The sequence below is a fragment of the Brassica napus genome, chromosome C6 (genome assembly GCF_020379485.1).
Source record: "Brassica napus cultivar Da-Ae chromosome C6, Da-Ae, whole genome shotgun sequence".
NCBI classification, from domain to species: domain Eukaryota; kingdom Viridiplantae; phylum Streptophyta; class Magnoliopsida; order Brassicales; family Brassicaceae; genus Brassica; species Brassica napus.
The window spans coordinates 31,412,477-31,437,187 of NC_063449.1; the positions used below are offsets into that span (position 1 = coordinate 31,412,477).

Consider the following 24,711-nt stretch of genomic DNA (forward strand, 5'->3'; position numbering starts at 1 on the left):
AGTGATAACATGATTTTACGAAAGATGCTTTTCTAATGTGTTGGAGTGATGATGAAATTTTGTCTTTTATAGAAACATAAACCTCTTTTTTATATAGTTTGACGATTGAATGGTTGGTAATGGTTGGAAGTAAAATTGAACTTGGATTCTGCAACTAAAGTTAAAGTTTTATGTTAATAACTTAATATCAAATTGTGCTTTGACTGAAGAGAACGTTTTGTTCCTGCGACATAACATATGGTAATGTCTTCATCATCACAATTTTTTAAAAGTTAATTGCTTTTTTTTTTTTTTTTAGATCATTGCTGTGTGAAGTATCCGCATACATAAAAGACAAGACTTTATGAAGATAGTATATTTAATTTGTTGGTTAAATTTTAACAATTGTTTCAGGAATATGAATCCATCTGATGATGCTGTTGTGGATGATAAAGCACCTTTATGGATTTATGTGAACAAGATTGAAAAGATAGCAGAAGGGAGATCATGGAGGTTTGAATACAAATTCTGCAGTAATACATATGTTGGGTCTTATACTAGAGTTGTGACTCATCTTTTGCAAGAAGGAATTAAGGGAATCAAAGAATGCTTGAAAGTTACTCCACAACAAAAAATTAACATGAAAAAATTGGTTAATGATTGCAAGGAGAGGATAAAACGTGCAGCTTCTACACCAGTTCCATTACCTTCATCATCAAGAAAGGCATCTGCTTCTTCTCTTAACTATGACATGACCTACAAATTTCCTGATACAAGTGATACTGAGTCAAAGAAGAGAAAAGGAATGGGCTCAGCTTTAGAAAAAGCATTCAACAATCAGGCCAGAGCAGTGTGATGGTGAAATATTTAGAATGTTCTGTACAAGCGGCTTGTCTTTTAACGTTACCAGAAATCCTCATTATCGCAATTCATAAGTGCGTTCATCACAAATTCCAGGATATGTTCCTCCTGGTTATAATGCTTTGAGGACTACACTTATCCAAAAAGAAAGAAAGAACATTGAAGTGCATTTGCAGCCTTTGATGGATTCATGGAAACAGAAGGGAGTTATCATATGTACTGAAGGCTGGTCAGACCCTCATCGAAGACCTATCTTAAATTTGATTGCTGCGAATGAGAGTGGTCCAATGATGTTAAGAGCAGTCAACACTCAAGGTGAAGCAAAAACTGGTGAGTGATTGCAGAAATGATCATAGAATGCATCAAGGAGGTTGGACATGAGAATGTGGTTCAAGTACTCACAAATAATGCTTCAAATTGTGTAAAAGCTGGTGCACTTATTTCAGCTAAGTTTCCTACTATCTTCTGGACACCATGTGTGGTTCATACTTTGAATCTTGCTCTCAAAAACATATGTGCACCTGTTTATAATACAAGAAGCAATGAAGAAGTGTATTATGCTTGTTATTGGATAAAGTCTATAAGTGAGGATGCCACTTGGATCAAGAACTTTATTATGAACTATGGAATGAGGCTTGTCATGTTCACAGAGCATTATGATCTTAAGCTCCTTACAATTGCTTCGACAAGGTTTGTCTTTTTTTTTGTTAAGTTCAATCTTAATAACAATTATTTTATAAAAAATTAAGATTATGAAGTTTATTTTTACAGGTTTGCCTCAACAGTTGTGATGCTTAAGAGATTCAAAAATAAAAACTGGGTTACAACAAATGGTGATCAGTCCTAAATGGGATGATTATAAAGATGATGGTGTAGAAAGAGCATCAGCAATAAAGAAAAAGATATTAGATGAGATGTTCTGGGATGAGATTGATTATGCTTTATCTTTCACTTTGCCGATATATAATGTGATTAGAGAAGCTGATACTGATAAGCTTTCACTTCATCTGGTTTATGAGTGGTGGGAAAGCATGATACAGACTGTGAAAAAGGTTATCTTTAGAAAGGAAAGGAAAGAACTTGAAGATGACTCGGTTTTTTGGAATGATGTGCAGTCTATTTTGACCTCTCGTTGGAGTAAGAGTAACACTCCTCTCCATTGTATGGCACATTCTCTAAATCCCAAGTCAGTTATAAGTCTTTTCTAGTTCATTTGGTTTATTATCTTATAAACTAAAATTTAAACAGTTTCGTTAGTTATTTAAGTAACAAATTATTGTTATTTATTTTGTTGGATGCAGATATTATAGCTCAGAGTGGCTTGGAGAAGAGAATAGTAGAAAAGGTCCACATCAAGATTTGGAGATTACTAGAGAAAGATAAAATTGCATCATGAAGTATTTTCCAAATCAAGATGAAACCAGAGAGGTTAACATTGAATATTCTAATTTCTCTTTAAGCTTGGAAGATTTTGGTAGTGTTGATGCAATCCATGATAGATTTATCTTAGAACCTTTAAGATGGTGGGCAGTTCATGGATCTTCAGCTCCAAAGCTTCAAGCCTTAGTATTTAAGTTGCTTGGACAGCCTTCTTCATCCTCATGTTGTGAAAGGAACTGGAGCACTTACAAGTTCATCCATTCAACAACAAGAAACAAGATTATGCCACAAAGAGCTGAAGATTTGGTATTTGTGCATACTAATCTTCGTCTCCTATCTAGAATGAGTTCTGCTTACAAAGAAGGCCCTAACAAGATGTGGGATGTTGGAGGTGGCCAATTTGATTCTTTGGATGATCTTAATATTGGAAGACTTGAGTTTGAAGATCTTTCTCTTGATGAACCAGAGCTAGAGGCTGTTGTGTTTGATGGAGAAGATGAAAATGAGTGAAACAATTGATCTTTGACATTGAATGTTTTTATTTCCAGTTGAGTTGATTAATATTTAAGACTTTGTTGGATTTGTGTGTTTTAGACATTTTTAAATTTTCAGATTTATTTTATATGTGGGTTTTTATTTTATATATATATATATATATATAATTATATACGCTTCCAACACAGATCCGCTTCCTATTATTTTTTTTTAAACTCGTTTCTACGCTTCCATACGATTCCGCTTCCGCGTTTCCGCTTCCGCGTTTCCGCTTCCGCGTTTCCATGTAACGTAGATCAAATCAGAGCGTTAACCTTCCAGTTCTGTGGTGCAAGAAGAGAATGGGTATGTGCTTTTTTATTTTTGTGTACTTGGAAACGTTTGGTGTGCTGTCTTTGTAAGTTGATGTTTTTGACTCTAATGTTGATTTGCGCTTTTGAAGAAGCTTTAAAGTTGCTATTGATCATAAGTTTGTTATGGTGAAACAGGAACGTCTCAGGTCAGACTGCAAAATGGGTCTCTTCCAGGGAGGCGGCTGAGCTGTCTGGAGGATCGGACAGGGGTACAAGACAGAAAGCGTCTGAGAAAACTGTAAAGACGGAAGATGGTGTTTTGGGCGAGTTTCATGGTTCCACAAAAGCTTCTCGCTGGCCCATGGTTGAAAGATCTCCTTCTTCCACAAGTCTTGACCGGAGATTCAATAATAATCAGAGTAGTGCAAGATGGAGCAGTGAGGTTGAAGAAACAGGCCTTAGGAACAACGCGAAAGATTTTTCAGCACCTGAGGATGAAAGGCATCGGGTGGATGACACATCACAGGGAAATATATCCTTTAACAATAAAGCCTACCTGAGAAAGTGCCATTGAAGATAGGAAGGAGTTTGGTAGATCTTCAAGCCTATACTTCTGAGTTGTTGATGCTGTTGGGAGCTGTAATAAAATTACGTTCTTCGGCTGGATGACATTGTTTCTGCATATTTTGAGTTGTGAAGTTCAGGTACTCTCCTTCACAAGTATTTGCTGTGTTTTTGTACTTTATAGGTTGGGTTTTAAATTTTAGTACATAAAGAATACTATGTATAAGCAACAAAACTTATATGTATTATTTTGTTTGGTATTGGAGTTGCCTTCAAGCCAAATTTAGCTTGAAAATAACGTGATTATTTGAATTATATGTATATACAATTGATAGTTAATATTGTATTTATATATTACGTTTGTTAAAAATATATGCATATAAAATATAAACAAAAAAGAATATATTTTGTTAATTAAATCCGGTTTAGCATGAAATAAAATAATAAGTTTTGTAGAATAAACTACAATATTAGATGCTAAGTCTACAATAACATTAACCTACACCCACTAATGATCAACTTACACACGTATAACTATCTACACGATTTCTCGCTAGCTGCAGTTTGGAGGTTCATAACATTCGAGAAATACAAAGTATTTTCATAACAACACCGAAGATGGCATAACACATACATTGCAGCCAAATATTATTTAACTAATGTTATATACTTCTAAGTTAAAAGTTGCATCCTACGGCATCAAAATATGTTTTTATGGTTTGTATTTTCAGAGAGATTCTTTCGAGATTTAATGGTTTTTCGTTTTTCTAAAAAAACTAAAGTTGGATAGAAACAAAATAAAACAAGAACGAACGACTGCTAGAATTAGAGTCGCATCCATACATCATTTCATGGAGTTAGAATAAACAAACTTCAATGTTTTTTGACAATTATAAAAATATAATAACCAAATTGAAATGTTATTTGACAAATTATAAAAGTATAAGAGAAACATATATATGCCATTGGTGCAAACTTGAAAACCGGTATACACATGTTAATAATACAGATCAAAGATGAAGTTTTTTTCATAATTTAAGCAAAAATGGTATGGCAAATGTTACTACTAGAAGTAAATGATATGGTTTATTTTCATAACTACAGCAAACTATGTTAGCTCATAGTGTGGGAGTACAATTTTAAAATCAAAATTAACTTAATTTAACAAATACTAAAGTCGGATTACAAATTAAGCATTAAAAGTTAATAGTTGTGTGGTTTGGAAGTATGCAATATGCAATTAAGCCAATCGCGCAAGAATCATGCAAAAACTGTTCCGAACCAAAGAAAAGAACATAATCCAATAAATTTAGAAACAAACTTCAAAAATATATTTGACAAACTATCAAGATCTCGCGAGAAGGGCGGGCTTCCCCTAGTCTATAATAATAAAACAGAGTTTTCTCCTTCCTAGGCCCTCCAAAAGAGGGGGCAATTAAGGACACGAGTCCATCATTCTTCAGCTATAGAAATATTTTTCGATTTCATTGTGGGCTTCTTTCACAAACTTAATTAAAACTTTGGACACCTCAATATATTGGGCTTCGTTTTCTCTGGTCCATCAAGGGATCCCCTTCTTCTTGTGCTCACTGAAGACTTTGCGATCTCTCTTCCGCTTCCTCGGCGAAGTAACGTTCCGGAGTTATGTCAATCACTAAAGAAAACCCAATAATTCCACTATTTCCTCTTCACTGCAACTTTTGGATTCTCTCAGTTTCAAACTCTATATATCCTTTTGTTCTCTATCTTTTCCTCTTTACCAAAATTATCAAAATCAAAGTATCTTGGCAATCTTCTACACTCCAAGGTGACATCATTCCTTTTGATTTCTCTCCACTAATTTGATTTTAAAGTCATAATTTCTTATCATGTACGATGTTGTATTTGCAGCTGTGAGATTTCTTTACGAACAGTGGTCGCAAAGTTGATTCTGTACAGTTAGTCATTGATCTGTCTAGCAACAATGATCTATTTGGTTTCGTTTGTATCTTCCAGAGAAAAAGCAGAGAATTTTGTCGAGCTATGAAACCGAAGCTAAACTCATAGCGTGTATTCTGATTCTGTGGCCATTGATTTATTGAGTTGATAGGATGGAATTGATTCTGATTCCTTGAGTGATGAGACACCCACGTCAAGTTTTTAAACTTGAGCACTGAAACTTCCCATGTACTCACTCCATCTCTCTCTCTTCTCTCTGGTCTCATGGCTATTATGATTCTTTTTTTATTTATCTCCAAGCTATTCTTACCTGATTAATTTTTGTACAGGAAGCAAAATACACTGGTGCACAGGACAATAAATCTTCTTATAATGAGGGTGAGCCTCTGCATATACGTAACATTGTTCATGGCCTTCCCTCACCCACTTCCTCCTTTTTCAGTATATGTTAGTAAACAATGCTCATGGTCTGCAATGATTTGTTATGGCTTTTAAGTCAATGGTCATATTTGTCTTTAGTTCTCATTGATGTTCAGCATCACTATACTTACACATCCACAATACAGCTGTTTCTGCTATTTAACAATCTCGTCATATAAGTAGTTTGGGAAAGGCCACGACTCCTTTGTCATCGATATGATTGCTTGTGGCTCTCTTCATTACTTTGTGTCGAGTTCTCAGAGCCTCAGGTACTGTTTTTATTTCTTCTACTCTAAAGAATCTTGGTAACCATCAATCACATCTCTCTTCTTCTCTTTCAGGTTAAATGCTACATGACTCAGCTATTAAAAGGCTCGATCATTGTCATTTTACTACTCATGTTGTAACTCTGTGGTATCGACCTCCTAAGCTCTTATTTGGAGCTTCTCATTACAGAGTTGGGATTGACTTCGAGAGCACAAGCAGCATAATAGGTGCAATATACGCACTTTCCAGTATAAGTATAAACAAGGTAAACTGTTACATTCCCATCGATTTTTCTTAAACTGTTACATTCCAATTGATTTTTCTTACTATAAATGTAAAATCTCGGGATCTTTCTGTATATTCTAATGTTAGACATGCCAGCAGAGACATTCAGATAGTTTCCAGATTCTATTATTTTGCTTCTAAACAGTGTGTTTCCTAATGGATTCAAACATTCTGTTACAAAACAAGACATTTTCTCTAAATCAATTAATCAATTTATTGTCTTGCAACATCTTTTATTACTATTTACAAAACGTTCTCTTTGGGTTATTGTTTTCCTGCTACTTCCATTGTACCACAGCTATGGAAGTGTTGTTTGAATCATGTATGTAAGTAGGAATGTGCTCTGCCTCTGACCAGTTTCGTGTGGATGTTCCATCCATATATCTATATATTTGTCTCCATATGATGATCTGATAATGGCACCAAAGAAGGAAAAAGTCCCTCTACCATCGTCTGTATATGTTTTTTCTAGATTTTTAAAGCTGATTCAATGGGTTCGGATAGTTATCATTATCTTTATTATCGGTTACTGGTTCTCTTCGATGGGTTTGAATATCAAGTATCAGTTATTAGTATTTTTTAAAAAAGCCTAACGTTTTCAACTTTTTCCTTGCCAAGTTCTTTATGGTGTGCTTAATTTTTTTCAAAAAAAAAAAACTCTGTACTAGTATAAGTGGATGGGTTTCAGTAATAAATTAGTATCTTTGCATCATTCTAGCTTGTGACCAAATGATATTGCTTTCAAATCGTTGGCACACAGATGTTGTACTAGGAAATTAAGAAGCCTTTGGTCTCATGCGTTTTCATTCAAAAGAAGACCACAATGAGCTACTCTATTGTCTCGTGGGCGTGTACAGCATGGTCAAACGGCTCAAAGTTCTCATGGTAAGGACATTGCTACTCTTTATCTGTTTGGATGTGACATGGTGTTGGATTGGGTGGAGCAAGAAGCACAAGTGGCAGGGTGTCTGTAACACCCCTGAACCGTCCTAGACATATGGTCGATCAACCGGCCAACAATCAAACAAGAACATGACCGATTGACCGTCCAACACCCAGGGTTAGAGATGAATGAACAAACCGGCCAGCCAACAATCAAACAAGAACATGACTGACCGTCCAACCCAACACCATGGTCCGGAAGCGCTATGTGACAGGTTAGGGACGATCCGATCAGAGTCACAAAAATTACTCCACGACCTAGACCAGTTCATCCACTCGTCCCACTGTGTCAAGGCACTAGGCTTTGCAACCCGTACCAAGAGTTAGCGTTTTCCGTTAGATCGAGGCCTAAGGCTTTTCAACTCGTACTACGACCTAACGTTGTGTTAGACCGGACTAGTCAAATATCAGAGTACTCATGAAGCGCATATAAAACAATTACTTTATTGATTCAAGAAATATCCATACATTGATATATTTCGAGACCGGTCCCGGCCTAATGCCAAATCGAGTCAACTAAACACAAATCCACAATACCGTTTACAAAAGGCATGAAAATCTACACTGGCGGTCCTAACGTCCAGCACCAAGCTATCTGTTCATCCTTATCCAAAGCGACCTGCAAAAAGGACAACGGAGTTGGATGAGTAATCTAGTATTACTCAGTGAGCTGGTGGCCTCTACCCGCAACCTAAACTCTAACCCAGACAACCCAAAATAACAATCAATCTAGCCCTAGCATACAATATAAGCTAAGGCTAAGCAAACTGTTAATAAGTTAGACTTGGCCTCCTGCCATAATCTAGCTTCAAGTAACGGGAACCTGCATTAAAACAAGTCAACAACCAATCCTTAGTTAACCATATATACGCCTGAGTTCAGTACTCATGTAGTGTTAGATACATACACTATACAAGTATTATTAACCGGTCGACCAACAATCAAACAAGAACATGATCGGCCAACCAATGATACCGCATAGCTTATAATATCCACCACCCTTCACAAGCAATCCCTCAAACACATACAGGCCAACGTTAGGCCTACACTAACCAAATACACACCAAGCCTAATCTGGTACCTAAACCAGACTTAGGACTTAATGTCAGAACCTGCAAGGAAACAATCAACAACCAAACACAATTCACAATAATAACTATGAGTAACTACGACTGGATCTAACTCGTAACACCGTATATCGGTGCTACACAAACTCTAGGGTTCCATAACCCCCTACGACACACTAACACAACACTACACTCTAACCTGGGCCCTGGTGACTTCGTGTTCCTCCTCTATATCGGCAATATCCTATCTCCCTACCACAAAGGCCAGAAGAAGGAACTTTCAACCGACCGCGGCCCACAGTCCTTCGGGTCACCGCGTGACAGCCCACAGTCCTTCGGGTCATTGCCACATTACACCGTCGTGTAATACTCAGCCATAGGACATGACCCCGTTCGTCTGAGTCTTCCCGATCCAGCGAATAAGGGGTTTCCTTGAACCCGCTGGGTACGAGGCCGAGGAAACACTAATCACCCCTAAACAAGCCTAGTATGGGTGGGTTACGCACATACTGTCGGCAACACTCACACAACACAAACTCAATCTAGAACCTAACCTAAGGCTAAAGTTCCAGATCCTAACTAGACACTCGACTCTTCAACATGAAACAATAGTACAAGTAATCCGGCCTATATGGCCTAAGACCACTAACACCAACAACTAAACAACAATATCAATACTAAACAACTCAATCAAACCGTTACCCAGATAGTCCAGCCTCCTGTTGAGAAACTATCTTTAAAGATAACGGGAACCTACACTCAACCATATCAACACACAAGAATAGAAAACATGATGCATCCTAGCCCTAGTCCTACTCAGGTTATTAACTCAGTCTTAATTCCATTCATCTCAGCTTAGCCCTTGCTAAACTGAATCCGGTTCCATAATAATAAAATAACCCTAAGGACTCTACCATTCAATAGCGTGATCATTCTAATCTATATGCAGACTCGATCTAACCTAAATTCCAAGTGGAATTCACACAAAACCAACTCACAGTGTTCAAGACGAGAAGCAGCTGGTTGATCGAAGAGGACTTGGCCAAAACCCAAGGGACGACTTGCTAGACTGGACTGAACTGATCTCGACTTGGACAGAACCTCGGCTTCACCATGAAGAAACTGACAGGCCTTGACAGACTGATCTGGACAGAACCTCCTTTAGCTCCTGAACAGTTCTTCGGACTTCCCGGCGGAGTATCGAGCAGAACTTTGACTGATCTGAACCCGTGGAACTGAAATAACTCTGGACAATACCTCCACTTGATCATCAAAGGAACTGACTGGCCTGGACGAAATGATTTGGACAGAGGTTCCGCGTCGCAATCGTATAGAATCGCCGATTGGACAGAACTGGCCTTCTCGGTGAGAATCGACTTCACTCTAAGTTGACCACTTTGTTTCTCTCTCCCTCTATAGCCACGTTGACTTTCTTCCCATCTGAACTGATCTTCACTTGATTAACCTTCAGTTGGACAGAACCTTCCCTAGGCGCTGACTCGAAATCAATAGAGAACTGATCTCGAAAACTCTCTAAAACTCTCGAAATAGCTCGGAATCACTTGCTTTCTTTTTCTACTTTTCTCTCACGTTTTGAAATGGCTTTGGACAGGTCTGGATGTGATGAAATGGGCAGGGGTCGTGGGCTATTTATAGAAGACAACAGCCAATCAGATTCAGGTTGGTGGCCGCCAGGTGTGTCGCTTCGCATGGCTCCAGACGCATGCACGGCGGCACCTCGTGCTCCACATGGCTGGCTGCATGTCCAGGACACATGCAGGACGCCACCACTCCTCTCAGATGTCAGGCTGCATGACTGGAACTCATGCAAGGCGCCACAGCATCACACACATGGCTGGCTGCATGCTTCGGTTGCATGCGCGGAGACACCTCGTGCTTCGTCGATCAACCTCGTGCTTCTATATGTCAAGCTGCATGTGCAGCTTCCATGCACGGCGACACCTTGAGCTTCTGGAGACACTCAGATTGCTGGACAGTTGACACCACGTTCTGATCCCTTAGTTCAAGCCACCTTGAGCTTCTAGATCGATTTGCGCGATTTTGGCCCTTCTGGTGAATTTTCGTCCCGTGATCAATCCCAAATATTTTTATGCTCCCGTTCTGATGAGCTGAATATTTTTAATGAACTCCAATCTGAACTCTGATCTTGGCGGTAAATATTTTCCAATCCTTCGGCTTCATTGAAGACTTGCATAATACCAAAATTAGGGTTTTTGTCTAATTTCGGGTTTTTCCATCGTGCTTCGATCCCGTCATGCTTGCTTCCCGTCCTGCTTAATTCCCGTCCTGCTTCCAATGTCTTCGAAATAATATTCCGCTGATATGAAGTTTCGCGGAAAACTTCGTGCTGAAGAAACGTCATTCTTCCAAAACGCCGAGCTTCTAAACCGTCGTGCTTCCAAAAATGTGATGCTTCCAAAACGTCCGTCTGAACAATCTAAGACATCTTCTAACTATGGTCGAGCAACTTATTCGACTCATAGTTCACCCACGATCACTTCTTCGCCCACCTTGTACTTCAAAACTTCTCGATAGATCCTTATCGCCCGCGACTCGACCACCACAAAGATACTCGACCATTCTTTTTTTTTTTTTTTTTTAACGGGTTCCTACAGTGTCGTTCGACGTCAGAAGCAGAGAGGTATCAAGGGAGGAAGAGGAAGCGAGAGAACAAAGGGAAATGGAGTATAGACCTCCTAAGCAAGCAATTTCAAGCAAGGTGTATGATTTGGACCTGAATGGGTTCACGGAGTCACAACTACGGTACGAAATCATAACTGTTTGAGATACTAGATATGTGGATCCTACCTTCATATGATTCGAAGTTTCTGTAGGTAAATACTATATAACTGTTTCTCTATCATATATATCGGCACTTAAGTCATCTGATTCGCAGTTTAACTATGGCTGCACAAGACCAAGAACCATGTAGCTTCTGAGAAGAAACGGCTTGGGTTGCTTGAAGCTGAGAAGAAGAGGGCACGTGCTTTTGTCTAGCAAGTACGCCACGTTGCCAACTCTGTTTCTAATCAGCGTGAGATGGATAGAAGTAAAATGAGGGACAAACTTGAAGACAAATTGCTGAGGGTAACAACTATATATATAGACAGAAGCTTTGGTCTTTGGTTTCTCTTATTCTGTTCTGTTTCTTGATCTAGGAAAAGAGAAATAGATCGGAGTTTCTTTGACAGAGAAGAAGATAGCGTGATTCGATTAGTCTCTACTGCGATATGATGCAGCAAGATGGTGATCTTCTCTCTAGAAAGCTGTCAAGGTAGTTTTTATAAATCACTACCAGCTATATGTTTCTTTAATAATCTCCCTTACAGCTTTTGTTCTTGTGTTGTTTTTTAGGTGTTGGAAGTGCTTTGTGATTTAATAAAGTCAGCCTGCTACTCTTAAAGCTGTTAACTCTTTGCTTGACTGCCTTCAAGTTCGCTTAGAAGCTTCTAAAACGTTACTGCTTCTTCTCAACCGTCGATAATGGATAACATTGATCATCTTCTTAGAAGAGTAGCCACCCCCAGAAAAATGAAGACACCAAGTACTCTAAAGAACAGGAAAGAAAAGAGAGTTACTCCTGGTAGGAGGGTGGCCGTGACATCTGAGGTTTCCTGTCAGAGTGGTCCTTTCTGCTTTTATGATACTCGGTCATCCAGACGCTGTGTTTAACAGTCAAGGTGATCAAGAGGCTGCTCTTAATGACTCAGCGAAGGGTTTTTTGAGGGAGTTTAAGTTATTGATAAAGGTTATTAAAGAGGGTCATGTTAAGATGTCTGTTGAGGAATCAAAGCTTCAGATGTTGAGATCTCAGTTGGACTTATTTGATAAGGTATGGTGCGCATTTTTGAATTCGTTTGTGCTTTGGAAATTTAAGGATACTCGGTTGTTGGGAGAGGATAAGGTAAGAGCAGCTTGTCAGCTTGAAATTTCCATGATTCAGAAATGCAAGATTACTCCAGAAGGAGATAGACACTGTGCTCACTCATGACAAGAAAGCAATTCAGACCCGAAATACGAAAGGCATTACTAAGCTTCCCAGAAGGATACATTAATTTTTCATTATTGTAATAGATTATTGCCACTGCTCTCCTACTCTGCTCCCTTCGCAATATATCATCAATAATCCATAGCTGGCCATATTAACTTTAAGATTCTGCAGCTTTTGGTGTGTACATAGTCATCACTTTCATTTCAAGTTACTTTTACTCTCAGATACAAAAAAAAATTGTTCTGAGATCAACAGTAGTAACCAATATTTTAATAATACATTATCTGAATTGCATCTTTATTTCCATTTAGTATTCTCCCTTATGCTTTGCTAGCTCCTATCTTATATTCTACGGACCTAATACAAAGAAAAAGAACTTTTGAACCCTGAAGACAATTGAATTATACACACCAAAATACACGAGAAACGTCCTTAGACCAAACATGTGCTTAGACTCAAACAAGCCTCCTCGGCCCAAAACTATAAGAATTGCCAATTAGTTACTAATTCAAGTAAATAAAACCATTATCATACTAAATAAAACAAAACCACTTTCTCTTCTCTGCTTCCACATTTAATTTTACAGCTGTTAGTTTCACGAGAAGACTAATTAAAGGTTATAAAAGACAATACAATTAACTACAACTTAGTTGAACAAATTTCTAAAAACAAGTTATGCTATCAGAGTTCTGAAAACTGGACTGGATATTTGTTGGTATCCTAATTGGGTCAATGATTTTACCACCTCAACGGGTTTTAAAATTTTAATTTAATTTTAAATTAAATAATTACTATACATATGATATTTTTCTTTGACCTAAGCAACTTCGAAATAAAGTGATACACTACGGTCGCTAACCATTATCAAATGGATTGGAAAAAATATTCTTCTCTTTAAACATATTTGCATCTTCATATATTTGAAATTGTTTTACATACTAAGATCATAAAATTAATTTAAAATAAATTAAAGAACAAAAAGTAAGAACTTGGCGCGTAGCGCCGGAATACCACTAGTGAGAAATAAACTACGGATAATGGTTTGTTTGATTCATATTGTGTTTTAGAAAAAATTGAAAATATTGGGATGCTTGGGTACTTCCATGACACCATTCAAGCACAGAGACATGGAAACATTCTTCTAAGAATCTCGAGAAGCATGTCCGGTTTGTTCACAAGGGATCTTCTACATTACTAACAAAGGAGCAAGGGGTAGAGTATTTCTTAAAGAAGCTTATGCTGGTTATAGTTTAATAAAAGAATGCCAATTATTATTGTTCCAAGAGAGATTTGTTGCACATTGTGTACGTAGAGAAGTAAGTGTGATGAAATGCAGTGCGAAATTATTAGCTCCACATGTGGCCAAGTAGATATGTGATCATTGATTACGGCCCCATTTGAATATTCGAAGAGAGAGAGTCCATCTGTGGACTGCATCTTTCTTTGGGGATTAGTCTGAATATTTTTTTAGGTCCAAGATACTCCAGGTTAATCAAAAGAAAAAAAACAGTCTTACTGTTATCTTCTGATCTTACATCAAACCAGAGTTGTGTACCCAAAAGGCATTTGTTACCCATTGATTCTATTCCTACAAATAAGATAATTGTTTCTTACCGTCCATTATCTTCTGATATGAAGACAAGAAGCTTTCTTCGCAAACACCTCACCAAAATAACCATGGCTTATTGGCATTACCGCCTAGGCCACTCTACTTTTTCTACTCTTCATTCAGGTTTTTCTTTTTTTTCCTTGCCTTTTGCAAGATCTGTAACATAAACTTCTTTATGTTAAGATTGTGCCATCAATAAAGCTTATAAACTACCTTTTCTCTATAAACACCATTACCTCAACCCCCCCCCCCTTTTTGAATACATTTATAGCGATTTTTTGAGCTCCCCTATTGTGTCCATCGATAACTACAAATAGTACTTAGTCCTTGTTGATCATCACACCCGTTGAATGGCTCTATCCTCTCAAGCTGAAATCTCAAGTTCAGGAAACCTTCAAAGCGTTCAAGGCACAAGTCGAGAATCATTTCTCTAAAAAGATATCAACTCTCTATATGGACAATGGGGGCGAGTTCATTGCAATGAAAAAGTTCATGTCTGAAACCGGCATTGCTCATCTCACCTCTCACCTCTCCACCACATACCCTTGAGCACAATAGCATTTCAGAAAGCAAGCATAGACACGTCGTTCAAACTGGTCTAACACTCCTGACGCATGCATCAATGTCAAAACACTACTGGACCTATGCCTTCTCGACGGCCGTCTATCTCATCAATCGGCTCCCTTCGTCGGTTCTGAACACGGACACTCCTTATCATAAACTATTCGGTGTTCAACCAAACTACACGAAGCTAAGAGTCTATGAATGTCTATGTTTTCCGTGGCTCCGCCCATACACTTCTCACAAGCTTGAGGATCGCTCGACGCCTTGTGTTTTCCTAGGCTACTCTCAAACACAGAGTTCTTACTTGTGTCTCCAACCCAGATCTGGCAGGATCTACATTTCTCGTCATGTTCGTTTTGATGAGAATGTGTTTCCCTTCTCACCAACCATCCTACCTAAGCCTACCTCAAACACAACACAAAATGAGCCTATCATCCTACCACTAGTCACAAAAATAAACCTTAACCCACCTCGACCGCCACTCGTAATGCCACCGTCGGGATCCTCGAGCTCAGATTCTAACCTGCAGGTACAGCAGAAAACTCCCACCGAGACTTCACCATTTCAAGCCACGACGTCAATGTCAACTACTCCATCTTCACCAACAACAACACCACCACAACAGTCGACAAGTCCGACAACGCCAACTAGTACAACAACAACATCGTCATCATCATCACCATCACCACTGCCTGCACAACCGTCTCAAGCTCCTCCACCTCCGATCTCCACCCCATGCTCACACGTCGCAAGAATCAGATCACCAAGCCAAATCGTAAATACAACTATTCGGCGTCTCTCTCAAGTAGAGTTCCAGCAGAACCAAACACTCTGCTTCAAGCTTTAAAAGACAAGAGGTGGAGAGGAGAAATGTCAAATGAGATGGACGCGTTCACTCGTAATCAAACATACGATCTGGTGCCCCAAAAACCGGATCAAAATGTTGTTGGATGTAGGTGGATTTACAAGAACAAATACAACCCCGATGGCACTCACAAATCACGCAAAGGAAGGCTCGTTGCTGCGAAGGGTTACAACCAGAAACATGGTTATGATTATACTGACACTTTCTCACCAGTAATTAAAACTACTACTCTTCGTCTTGTTCTTGACATTGCAGTGAGTAACTCATGGCCCATACAACAGCTTGACGTCAACAATGCGTTCCTCTAAGGAACTCTAACGGAGGAAGTATATATGGAGCAACAACCAGGCTTTGTTGATAGTGATAAACCGGATCATGTACGCCGTCTACGGAAAGCGATACATGGTCTCAAACAAGCACCTAGGGCGTGGTACACTGAGCTTCAATCTTTTCTTCTCAGCCTTGGCTTCGCAAACTCTCTTATGGACACCTCCCTCTTTGTCCTCCAACGCAGAAAGGAACTAGTGTATCTTCTCATCTATATGGATGATATATTGATGACTGGGAACTCCAAACCAGCAATCGCCACCATTCTATGCTTGCTTGCTGAACGGTTTTCAGTGAAAGACCCATAGGATCTTAACTATTTCCTCGGTCTTGAAGGTCATCGCGCACACACAAGGACTGCATCTCTCACAGCACAAATATATACTTGACTTGCTCCACAAGTATGACATGACGAATGCTAAACCATTCTCGACTCCGATGGCTTCGTCTCTGAAACTTACATTACACTCTGGTACATCCTTGTCTGATCCCTCTAAATACAGAAAACTGATTGGAAGCTTGCAATATCTTCAGTTCACCCGATTGGACGACCGCTTGTCTCAATTCATGCACAAACCAATTGAAGATCACTGTCAGGCTACAAAACGCATTCTCCGCTACCTTGCCGGCACACCAATACATGGGATCTACTTCAGCACAAACAACAAACTCATTCTCCATGCTTACTCTGATGATGATTGGGTCGGTGACGCTGATGATTATGTTTCCACCAACTCTTACATTGTTTATCTTGGCAGTCATCCTATATCTTGGTCAGCTAAGAAACAAAACGGAGTCGCTTGCTCTTCGATGGAAGCTGAATATCGAGCCATCGCTAACACTGCAGCTGAGTTAAGCTGGATATGCAGTATCCTCACCGAAATCAGGGTCGCAATACCTTCTCCACTAGTAGTTTTTCGTGACAACGTCGGAGCTACATTTCTCTGCGCTAATCCAATCTTCCATTTGCGCATGAAGCACATAGCGATAGACTACCACTTCGTTCGTGGTCAAGTTCAACGCGAGTTTCACATATTAATATCAGAGATCAATACACTGACGCCCTCACCACTTCACTCTCTCGAGCTAGGTTCTTGGATCTTCGTGACAAGTTTGGAGTGAGACCTCTCCCTCTATCTTGAGGGGGCTTGTTAAAGATATTATAGAGAGATACTCGGGATTCCAATCCCTTCTGTTATGGCAACTTAGTTAATACGTTAACCTAGAGACCTCCTCTCTATTCTTGTATATTGGGCTGGGCAAATAAACCGAACCCGAAAACCCGATCCGATAAAAATGAATCCGAACCGATCCGAACCCGGTATAAATACCAAATGGATCTTGTTTTATGGTATTTTGGGTTATGGATATTATCCGAACCGAACCCGAACCTAAATGGATATCCGATAGAACCCGAAACATTCAAAATTTCCAAAAAAAACTTGTACCAAACATGATCTCAATTCCTAATATGTATTCAAAATATATTGAACATCTAAAATAATTATCTATTATATGAAGATTGATGGTTGAAGGTGGCGGTTGAAGGTTGAAGTTTTTAGATTTTGGTTTTGTTTTCATTGAAAAATGTTTTTCATTTCATGAAAACTTGGTTTTCGTTTTATGCTTTCATTTATTTGATTTTCTTTCGATCAATAACTATGTTTACCTTTCACTTGATTTTGAATGATCACATTTGATTTCCTTTCTTTTTTTTGAACCGATTTTATTTATGTTTTGGTTACAAAATAGGTACAAATCAAGTATTTTAAAACCAAAGAACCGATTTTACTTACTTTTTGGTTACAAAGTAGATATAAATCAGGTACATTTAAACCGAAGAACCAATTGGGACCAGAACCCGAAAGTACATCGGGTTGTACCGATTCTTTGAAGATTTACTAACCCCGACCCGAACCCGATAGAACCCGAACCGGTCCCGAACCGAATTTTCATGTAACCCGAATGGGGCTGATTTTGATAAATCCGAAAAACCGAAACTCGATTGGATTAAACCGAAACCCGATTAGGACCCCGAATGCCCAGGCCTACTTGTATATATAGGCAATTTTCCTTGTACTGTTAATATATGCAAATACATATTCTCTACACTTTCTCCAGCTTTACAACCTCCTTCTTGTGTACCACCCTAGAAGGTTTGTTATGACCTTTTCCTCTTTTAACAGATGTAGCTGACTCTGAAACAGTCTTCTGATTGAAACAGAGACTCAGGTGAAGTACAATATATCGGTTATGCTGCACAGACGTACCCACACACACGGAAAATAATATATCTTTCAATTTAATCACAAAGTGATATGATCTATGCCAAATGTTGTGTTTAAATATAATCTTCTGTAACACCTGTCTCCTCCTCTCTCGAGACCGGCGTGCTACTTACCGATAAGTACCGAATCAAACCGAGTTATTCAAAACCGAATAAAACATCAAACACATTTAATAAAATAAATCTGAAAGAAATACATCTTTAAATTGATTTATAAAAATACGACAAATAAATCAAATAAAAAAAACGAAATAAAAATATGATGATCCCCAAGACACCAACCAGTCCAGATATCCAACTACTCGGCAAGCTCACCTGCAATGGGAAGAAAGAGGGATGAGCAACAGGGGAGTCACCCAGTGAGGTATGGGATGCTAAACCGCAAATCACTGACTCAGTACATAGCACTACGACTATGTAGGAATAGCTCTAGCATGAACAAACAAGATGTCTAGCGCATCACACAAAACAAACAATGCGCTGATGGTACAAAGCTAGTCCACACACCCCGCATTATCCTCACACGGATATACGATAATATAATATGCGTCGCTAGTCCAGACATCTCTGGACCCCCCGCACTCCACTAATATGCGTCGATATGCAAACGTCTCTGCACCCCTCACCACACAATATATACGTCGCTAGCTCAGACGTCTCTGGACCCACGTATTCATCACATATGCGTCGCTAGGTCAGATGTCTCTGTGCCCCCGCACTCTATACGTCGCTAGCCCAGATTTCTCTGGCCCCCGTACTCTATATGTCGCTAGCTCAGATTTCTCTGGCCCCCGTACTCATATGCGTCGCTAGCCCAGATCTCTCTGGGCCCCCGCACTCCTCATATAGTCCCTACTATATAACTATATATACATATATAACAGTTTTTAACATCAATCATTTCACACAACCGTTGAACCCTCTATTATCCTATTTCCAGTTTAACAATCAAAAATAATAATAAACAAACAAGACTCTCAAACAGACTCGATTCACAGAGACGAATCATGTTTCGAAACTAGACTTTCCATAATAGTAGTACTAAACTAGCTCGGGATTTAACGGAGTAGCCCTCACCTTAGTCACTGGCTGGAATGATCAACATAAGATGGTCAACCGAGATCAACTGCAACACGAGAGTCAATGACTTAGGCTCAGAGTCTCAGGGATAAGGTTTCCAAAAATAGAAACTTTCCTAAAATAGCAACCTTTCAAATATAGAAACTTCCCTATTATGACTTATTTCCTAAATTAGAAACTTTCCTAAAATAGAAACTTCCCTAATATAACTTATTCCTAACTTAGAAACTTTCCTAAAATATTCTTTTAACTAGAAATAAGGAGGCGACAAACTTACTAGAAAAACTCGCCAGAAGCTCGTCCAGAAATTCCGCCGGAAACTCGCCCAGAAATCTCGCCGGAAGCTCACCCGAAAATCCAACCGGAAAGATTTCACTAGTGACTGGTCGTCGGATAATTCAACAACAACTCGTCACGCTCAAAGAAATACTTTGATTTGATGACAATAAAGAAAAATGGTAGAGTTCCTTATACAGGAGAAGAGAAGGGAGAAATGTTTTCTAAACTTCCAATGTGGGACAAAATTAAAAAAAAAAAAAAAATTGGGCTTTAATTTTAATAAAGCCAAAAAGGCTCCACCAAAAATTCGTTACATCTTCACTAAAGTATAAATAAAAAATTTGGTATAAATCATCATAAAACAATAGGATTATCCTTGATAAAATACTCAACGTGACAATTTTTATAATTATAATTCAGTAATAAGAAGATCTTAATTATTAGTTTATAATAATACATTTCCTAACATTTTAAATTTTGTGGTTTTGTTTTTGTGGTAATTTATAAATTATAATTGTTTCTTTATTTATTTTATCTTTGTGGCTAACCATATTTTTTTTATATTAAGCTGAGTAAACCCTCTAACACCAATAATTTTACTTGGTTTGTATTTGATTTAGTAATTAGTTAACGCTATTAATTACATATCTAAAAATAAAAGTAAAACATACTTCACATTATTTTTTATTATAAATACTTCATGTTGATAATCTTATTACTCCAACAAAAAAAATCATAAAAATGAATAATTACATAGTTTTTCTGTTTGTTATTGCTATGTGTTCTAGGTTAAGTGAAGCTTGGGTACCAGAAAATTGCCCTAATCGTATAATGATTACTAACCAACTCGGTGGTGGTAAAGTATTGGGATACAAGTGCAGTAATTGGCTACGTCGTGAATGGCACGGCAGTTTAAGAACCTTTAATCAAAATAAATCTTGGGAATTCACTGATGTTATTAAAATTGGAAAAAGAACAAGGTATGAATGTGATTTATGGTTTGGAGCTCGAAAGGAATTTCATTTTGATGAGCTTGAAATATATCGAGCTGCTTCTAATCCTAGATGTAATCAAATACGTCAATGGGCAGCTAGACCTGATGGGATTTGGTTCAGAAAAGATCATGACAAACCGTTAGGCCATGTCCTCCCCTGGAAGAAAAGATAGATATAACTTTTTCTTTTCCATTTCCTAATATTGAAATATCAGTAAAGATCTACTGATAATGTTTTGTGAAACAAGAGAATAGAATCTGTATGTTTTTGTTATTATTCATACACATAAGGAGTCTTCTATATATAGGGATTACACCGTCATAGAATAATGGAAAGACTAAAGAACGGAAATACAAATATGAAAAGAGTACAAATCATAATCTAATAAGGAAAATGCAAGATGCTGATTCTCTCTCTCTCTCCTCGTGGCTGACTCTCTCTCTCTAGCATTTAGTCGGTTATGAACCGGGCCGGTTATGGACATCCACAATATGATTTATAACACTCCCCCTTGGATGCCATAACCATACAGAGTTTGTAATACGCTTCAGATGTTGCCTCATTAAAACCTTACCAGGTAAATCTAGTGGGACAAAACCATGGTAAAGGAAAAAGAATACAACACATATTACTCCCCCTGTTCCGAACATCACTGAAGGTCTTTCAGTCTACGCATCCTAATCTGATGCGTGAACTTTCTGAACGTGCAGGTAGAAAGTGATTTGGTGAACAGGTCGGCTGAGTTGTCACTGGAACGCACTGTTGGGAATGTCCTGAAATCTATTGTACTTACTCTAGTTAAAGTTGTAACGTCGAGATTCGACCGTCATATAATATTAGGTGGTTATGATGTTTTGTTAGAAACCGCTTATAATCTATGAATTAAGAATTCAATACTAATATTGTATGATCCTACAAGGTCACACACCTAAACAAATTGGATCAATAATATATTAGAGTTATGGGAATAACATTATATATATATATGTATATATATTATATGTGATATAATAATAAGTATATGTATTTTATACTTATAATAATAAGTATATGTATTTTATACTCATCACGTGGAAAAGGAGATAGTGATCTCATTCACGTTGGTATCGATATATATATTAATGGGTTTGGCCCAAGTTCCTAATTATGAGAATTAGGTTAAGTCGAAGTTTGTTATAAAACTGAAAGACGTTTATATGACAAGTGCGACTAAGAGAAAACCCTAACTTAATAAAAAGACAGACAAAAGAGTTTGTCAAAGTTCTGAGATTCGATCTCGACGGCACTAGCATCCCGTGCTGATCCAGTTTGTGTGCGTGTGGATACCGGTAGAGGCACGACGTTTGGAGTGTTTGAAATATATTTGGTTTATTCATCTTTCCATTGCGAATAACCAGGTATATTCAAAACCGTAAGATCTATATTTATTTCAGTATTGACATAAGATTCTAGACAAACTGAATTCATAAGTAGATTTATAAATCGTTATAAACCGGTATGAATTCCAACAGTAGTATCAGAGCCTACTTGTTTAATACTGAAATTGAATCTTATTTAGTTTATATATTGTTCGATATTGTTTTAATTGTTAATCAACCGAGTCTGTGATAATTGTAAGTTGATGAAGATGTTCATCAATTTCCAAAACAAAGATATGCGTATATTTTTTTTTTTTTTGAATTGATATGCGTATATTGGATACACATGTCTTTTGGAAATGTCAATATCTTAAGTTGATATTGTATATTACGATCACGACATACTGAATTATATGTTAAAGATTATTGACTTTTGGAAAGTCTAGAATATACGTTAATATTAAACGGCTGATATGATCATCTCTAGGTATGCGATTAATGTATATCATCTAAATCACACTTTTCATATCTTATTTGCATGTAGAGTACATGCATGACTAATCTAAAACCAAGCACGTATTATTGTAACAATAGTTGCTAAATTTTAAGACTAATAAAATATATGTCATGAAATTATGTGATGCTCATGCGTGTTATATACGTATGGTTCATGTGTACATATAATTAATTTACAGAGGCACTTGTATTATTGTAATGCTTGAATGCCTGGTTTTAAAATTAACATAATACACATGAGATGTGTAAAGACCAATTAAACCAACGAAATGTTTAGTTGGTTTATAAGATTGGTTTGGTTCAATCGCTTTAATCTTTTATTGAATTAGAAATCTAATTTGATTAGATTCTAATAATAATGTTAAGATTATTTTAAATGATAATTAATAATTTTAAGTAGATTAAAGTTAATTTAATTATTTATAATTCAATTAAATACATATTAGATATTTATTACTTATATTTATATTTTATATAAGATAGAAAATTTTAAATATAAGTTAAAATTGAATTAAAATTTGTTCCTCAATTAATTTCAAGTAATTTTGATGTCTACCTAATCTTATCAACTATCAAGGCACGTTTCGTTGTAAGATGAGCTTGCCAAAGCAAGGTGTCTGCAATTACATGAGTGAGGTAGATGGTAACGGTTACCATATGAATATAAGATTGGTTCACTTGACTAAGCTATCAAAACGGTTTTGGGCTTAGAGACATAGGTTAGATAAGACAACAAGATGTCGTCTGACAACCAAGAATTATATTGGATATAATTTGCAAAGTGTTGCTTACCTAAATAGCTAAACATTCGGGCGATGAGCCAAAGCTCACTCGGGTTCTAGTGAAATATGGATCTTGGATTATTATATTCATCTGAGGAAAACGTTTTGAATATAATATGAGTTTTCTTAATTGTTGAGATTTCTCTAATTCTTAAACATCATATCAATATTTGTTATTCTTCAACTCCAGAAAAGTTAACTCTTCACAATCCACTTTCATTGTGATATGCCCTTGTGAAGGACACATTGAATGGATAAAATTTCCTCCAATGGTATCGAAACCCGAGAATTGTTCTCAAACAACAGTGTAAAACTTTAAAGGAAAGTATAAGCCAAGCTGGATTGCGAATCCTAGCCAGCTTGATCCCTCTCCTAAGTTTAAACCCTACTTGGAAGATCTGAAAAAGAAAAGGACTTTGGAAACATCGTCTAGGGGTATTTATGTTATCGAAGTAAATGTTACTACTTTTGGCTCTACTTCTTGGGTATTGGATACTGGCTGTGGTGCTCATATTTGTATGAATATAAATGGCCAAAGTAACAGTAGAATATTGGAGAAATGACAAGTGGACCTACGCTTGGGAAATGGAGTAAGGGTTGATGCATTAGCTGTGGGAACATTTCACTTGTCTTTACCTTCAGGCTTGGTTTTAGACCGTAAGAATTGCTACTATGTACCTGCTATAAGTAGGAATATTATTTTCATTCCTTGTTTGGATTTGGAAGGATTTCAGTTTTCGATCAAAAAACAAGTGTTGTTCTTTTGATCGTAATGATATCTTTTATGGTAGCGCTCCATTAGAGAATGGACTTTATATTCTAGACAAAAGCGTGCCTGTCTATAATATCAGTACCAAAAGATTCGAGTCTAACGACACGAATCAGACTCTCCTCGCGGCTGACTCTCTCTCTCTCTAGCATTGGACCAGTTATGAACCGGGCCGGTTATGGACATCCACAATATGATTTATAACACTTCTCCTTGGATGCCATAACCATACAGAGTTTGTAATACGCTTTAGATGTTGCCTCATTAAAACCTTACAGGTAAACCCAGTGGGACAAAATCATGGTGAAGGAAAAAGAGTACAACACGTATTACTCCCCCTGTTCTGAACATCACTGAAGGTCTTTCAGTCTACGCATCCCATTCTGATGCGTGAGCTTTCTAAACGTGCAGGTAGGAAGTGATTTGGTGAACAGGTCGGCTGAGTTGTCACTGGAACGCACTGTTGGAAATCACAGGTCGACTCTAGTTAAAGTCGTAACGTCGAGATTCGACCGTCATATAATATTAGGTGGTTATAATGTTTTGCTAGAAACCACTTATAATCTATGAATTAAGAATTCATTATTAATATTGTATGATCCTACACGGTCACACACCTAAACAAATTGGATCAATAATATATTAGAGTTATAGGAATAACATTATATATATATTTTATATATATATATATATTATATGTGATATAATAATAAGTATATGTATTTTATACTTATCACGTGGAAAAGGAGATAGTGATCTCATTCACGTTGGGATCGA

The 24,711-nt window shown here is 37.5% G+C and overlaps 1 protein-coding gene and 1 long non-coding RNA gene across 8 annotated transcripts; both read left to right on the plus strand.

Moving 5' to 3' along the window:
• The first annotated feature begins 397 nt into the window (after positions 1 to 397).
• On the plus strand, positions 398 to 2,223 carry LOC125588471. The gene is made up of 5 exons (XM_048759834.1): positions 398 to 755; positions 937 to 1,170; positions 1,287 to 1,530; positions 1,682 to 2,026; positions 2,142 to 2,223. The coding sequence occupies exons 1-5, from the start codon at positions 398 to 400 to the stop codon at positions 2,221 to 2,223; spliced, it is 1,263 nt and encodes a 420-aa protein (XP_048615791.1).
• Positions 2,224 to 5,136: 2,913 nt separating this feature from the next.
• LOC106402615 lies at positions 5,137 to 12,809 on the plus strand. 7 transcript variants are annotated; one of them, XR_007324833.1, is made up of 9 exons: positions 5,137 to 5,379; positions 5,463 to 5,738; positions 5,840 to 6,199; positions 6,272 to 6,462; positions 7,243 to 7,367; positions 10,104 to 11,346; positions 11,409 to 11,599; positions 11,671 to 11,786; positions 11,867 to 12,809. It is a non-coding gene; the product is annotated as an uncharacterized LOC106402615 (long non-coding RNA). The 7 variants fall into 7 exon arrangements; XR_007324832.1 differs by having other exon boundaries at positions 10,104 to 11,275; positions 11,842 to 12,809; XR_007324830.1 differs by having other exon boundaries at positions 10,104 to 11,275.
• Positions 12,810 to 24,711: the final 11,902 nt, after the last annotated feature.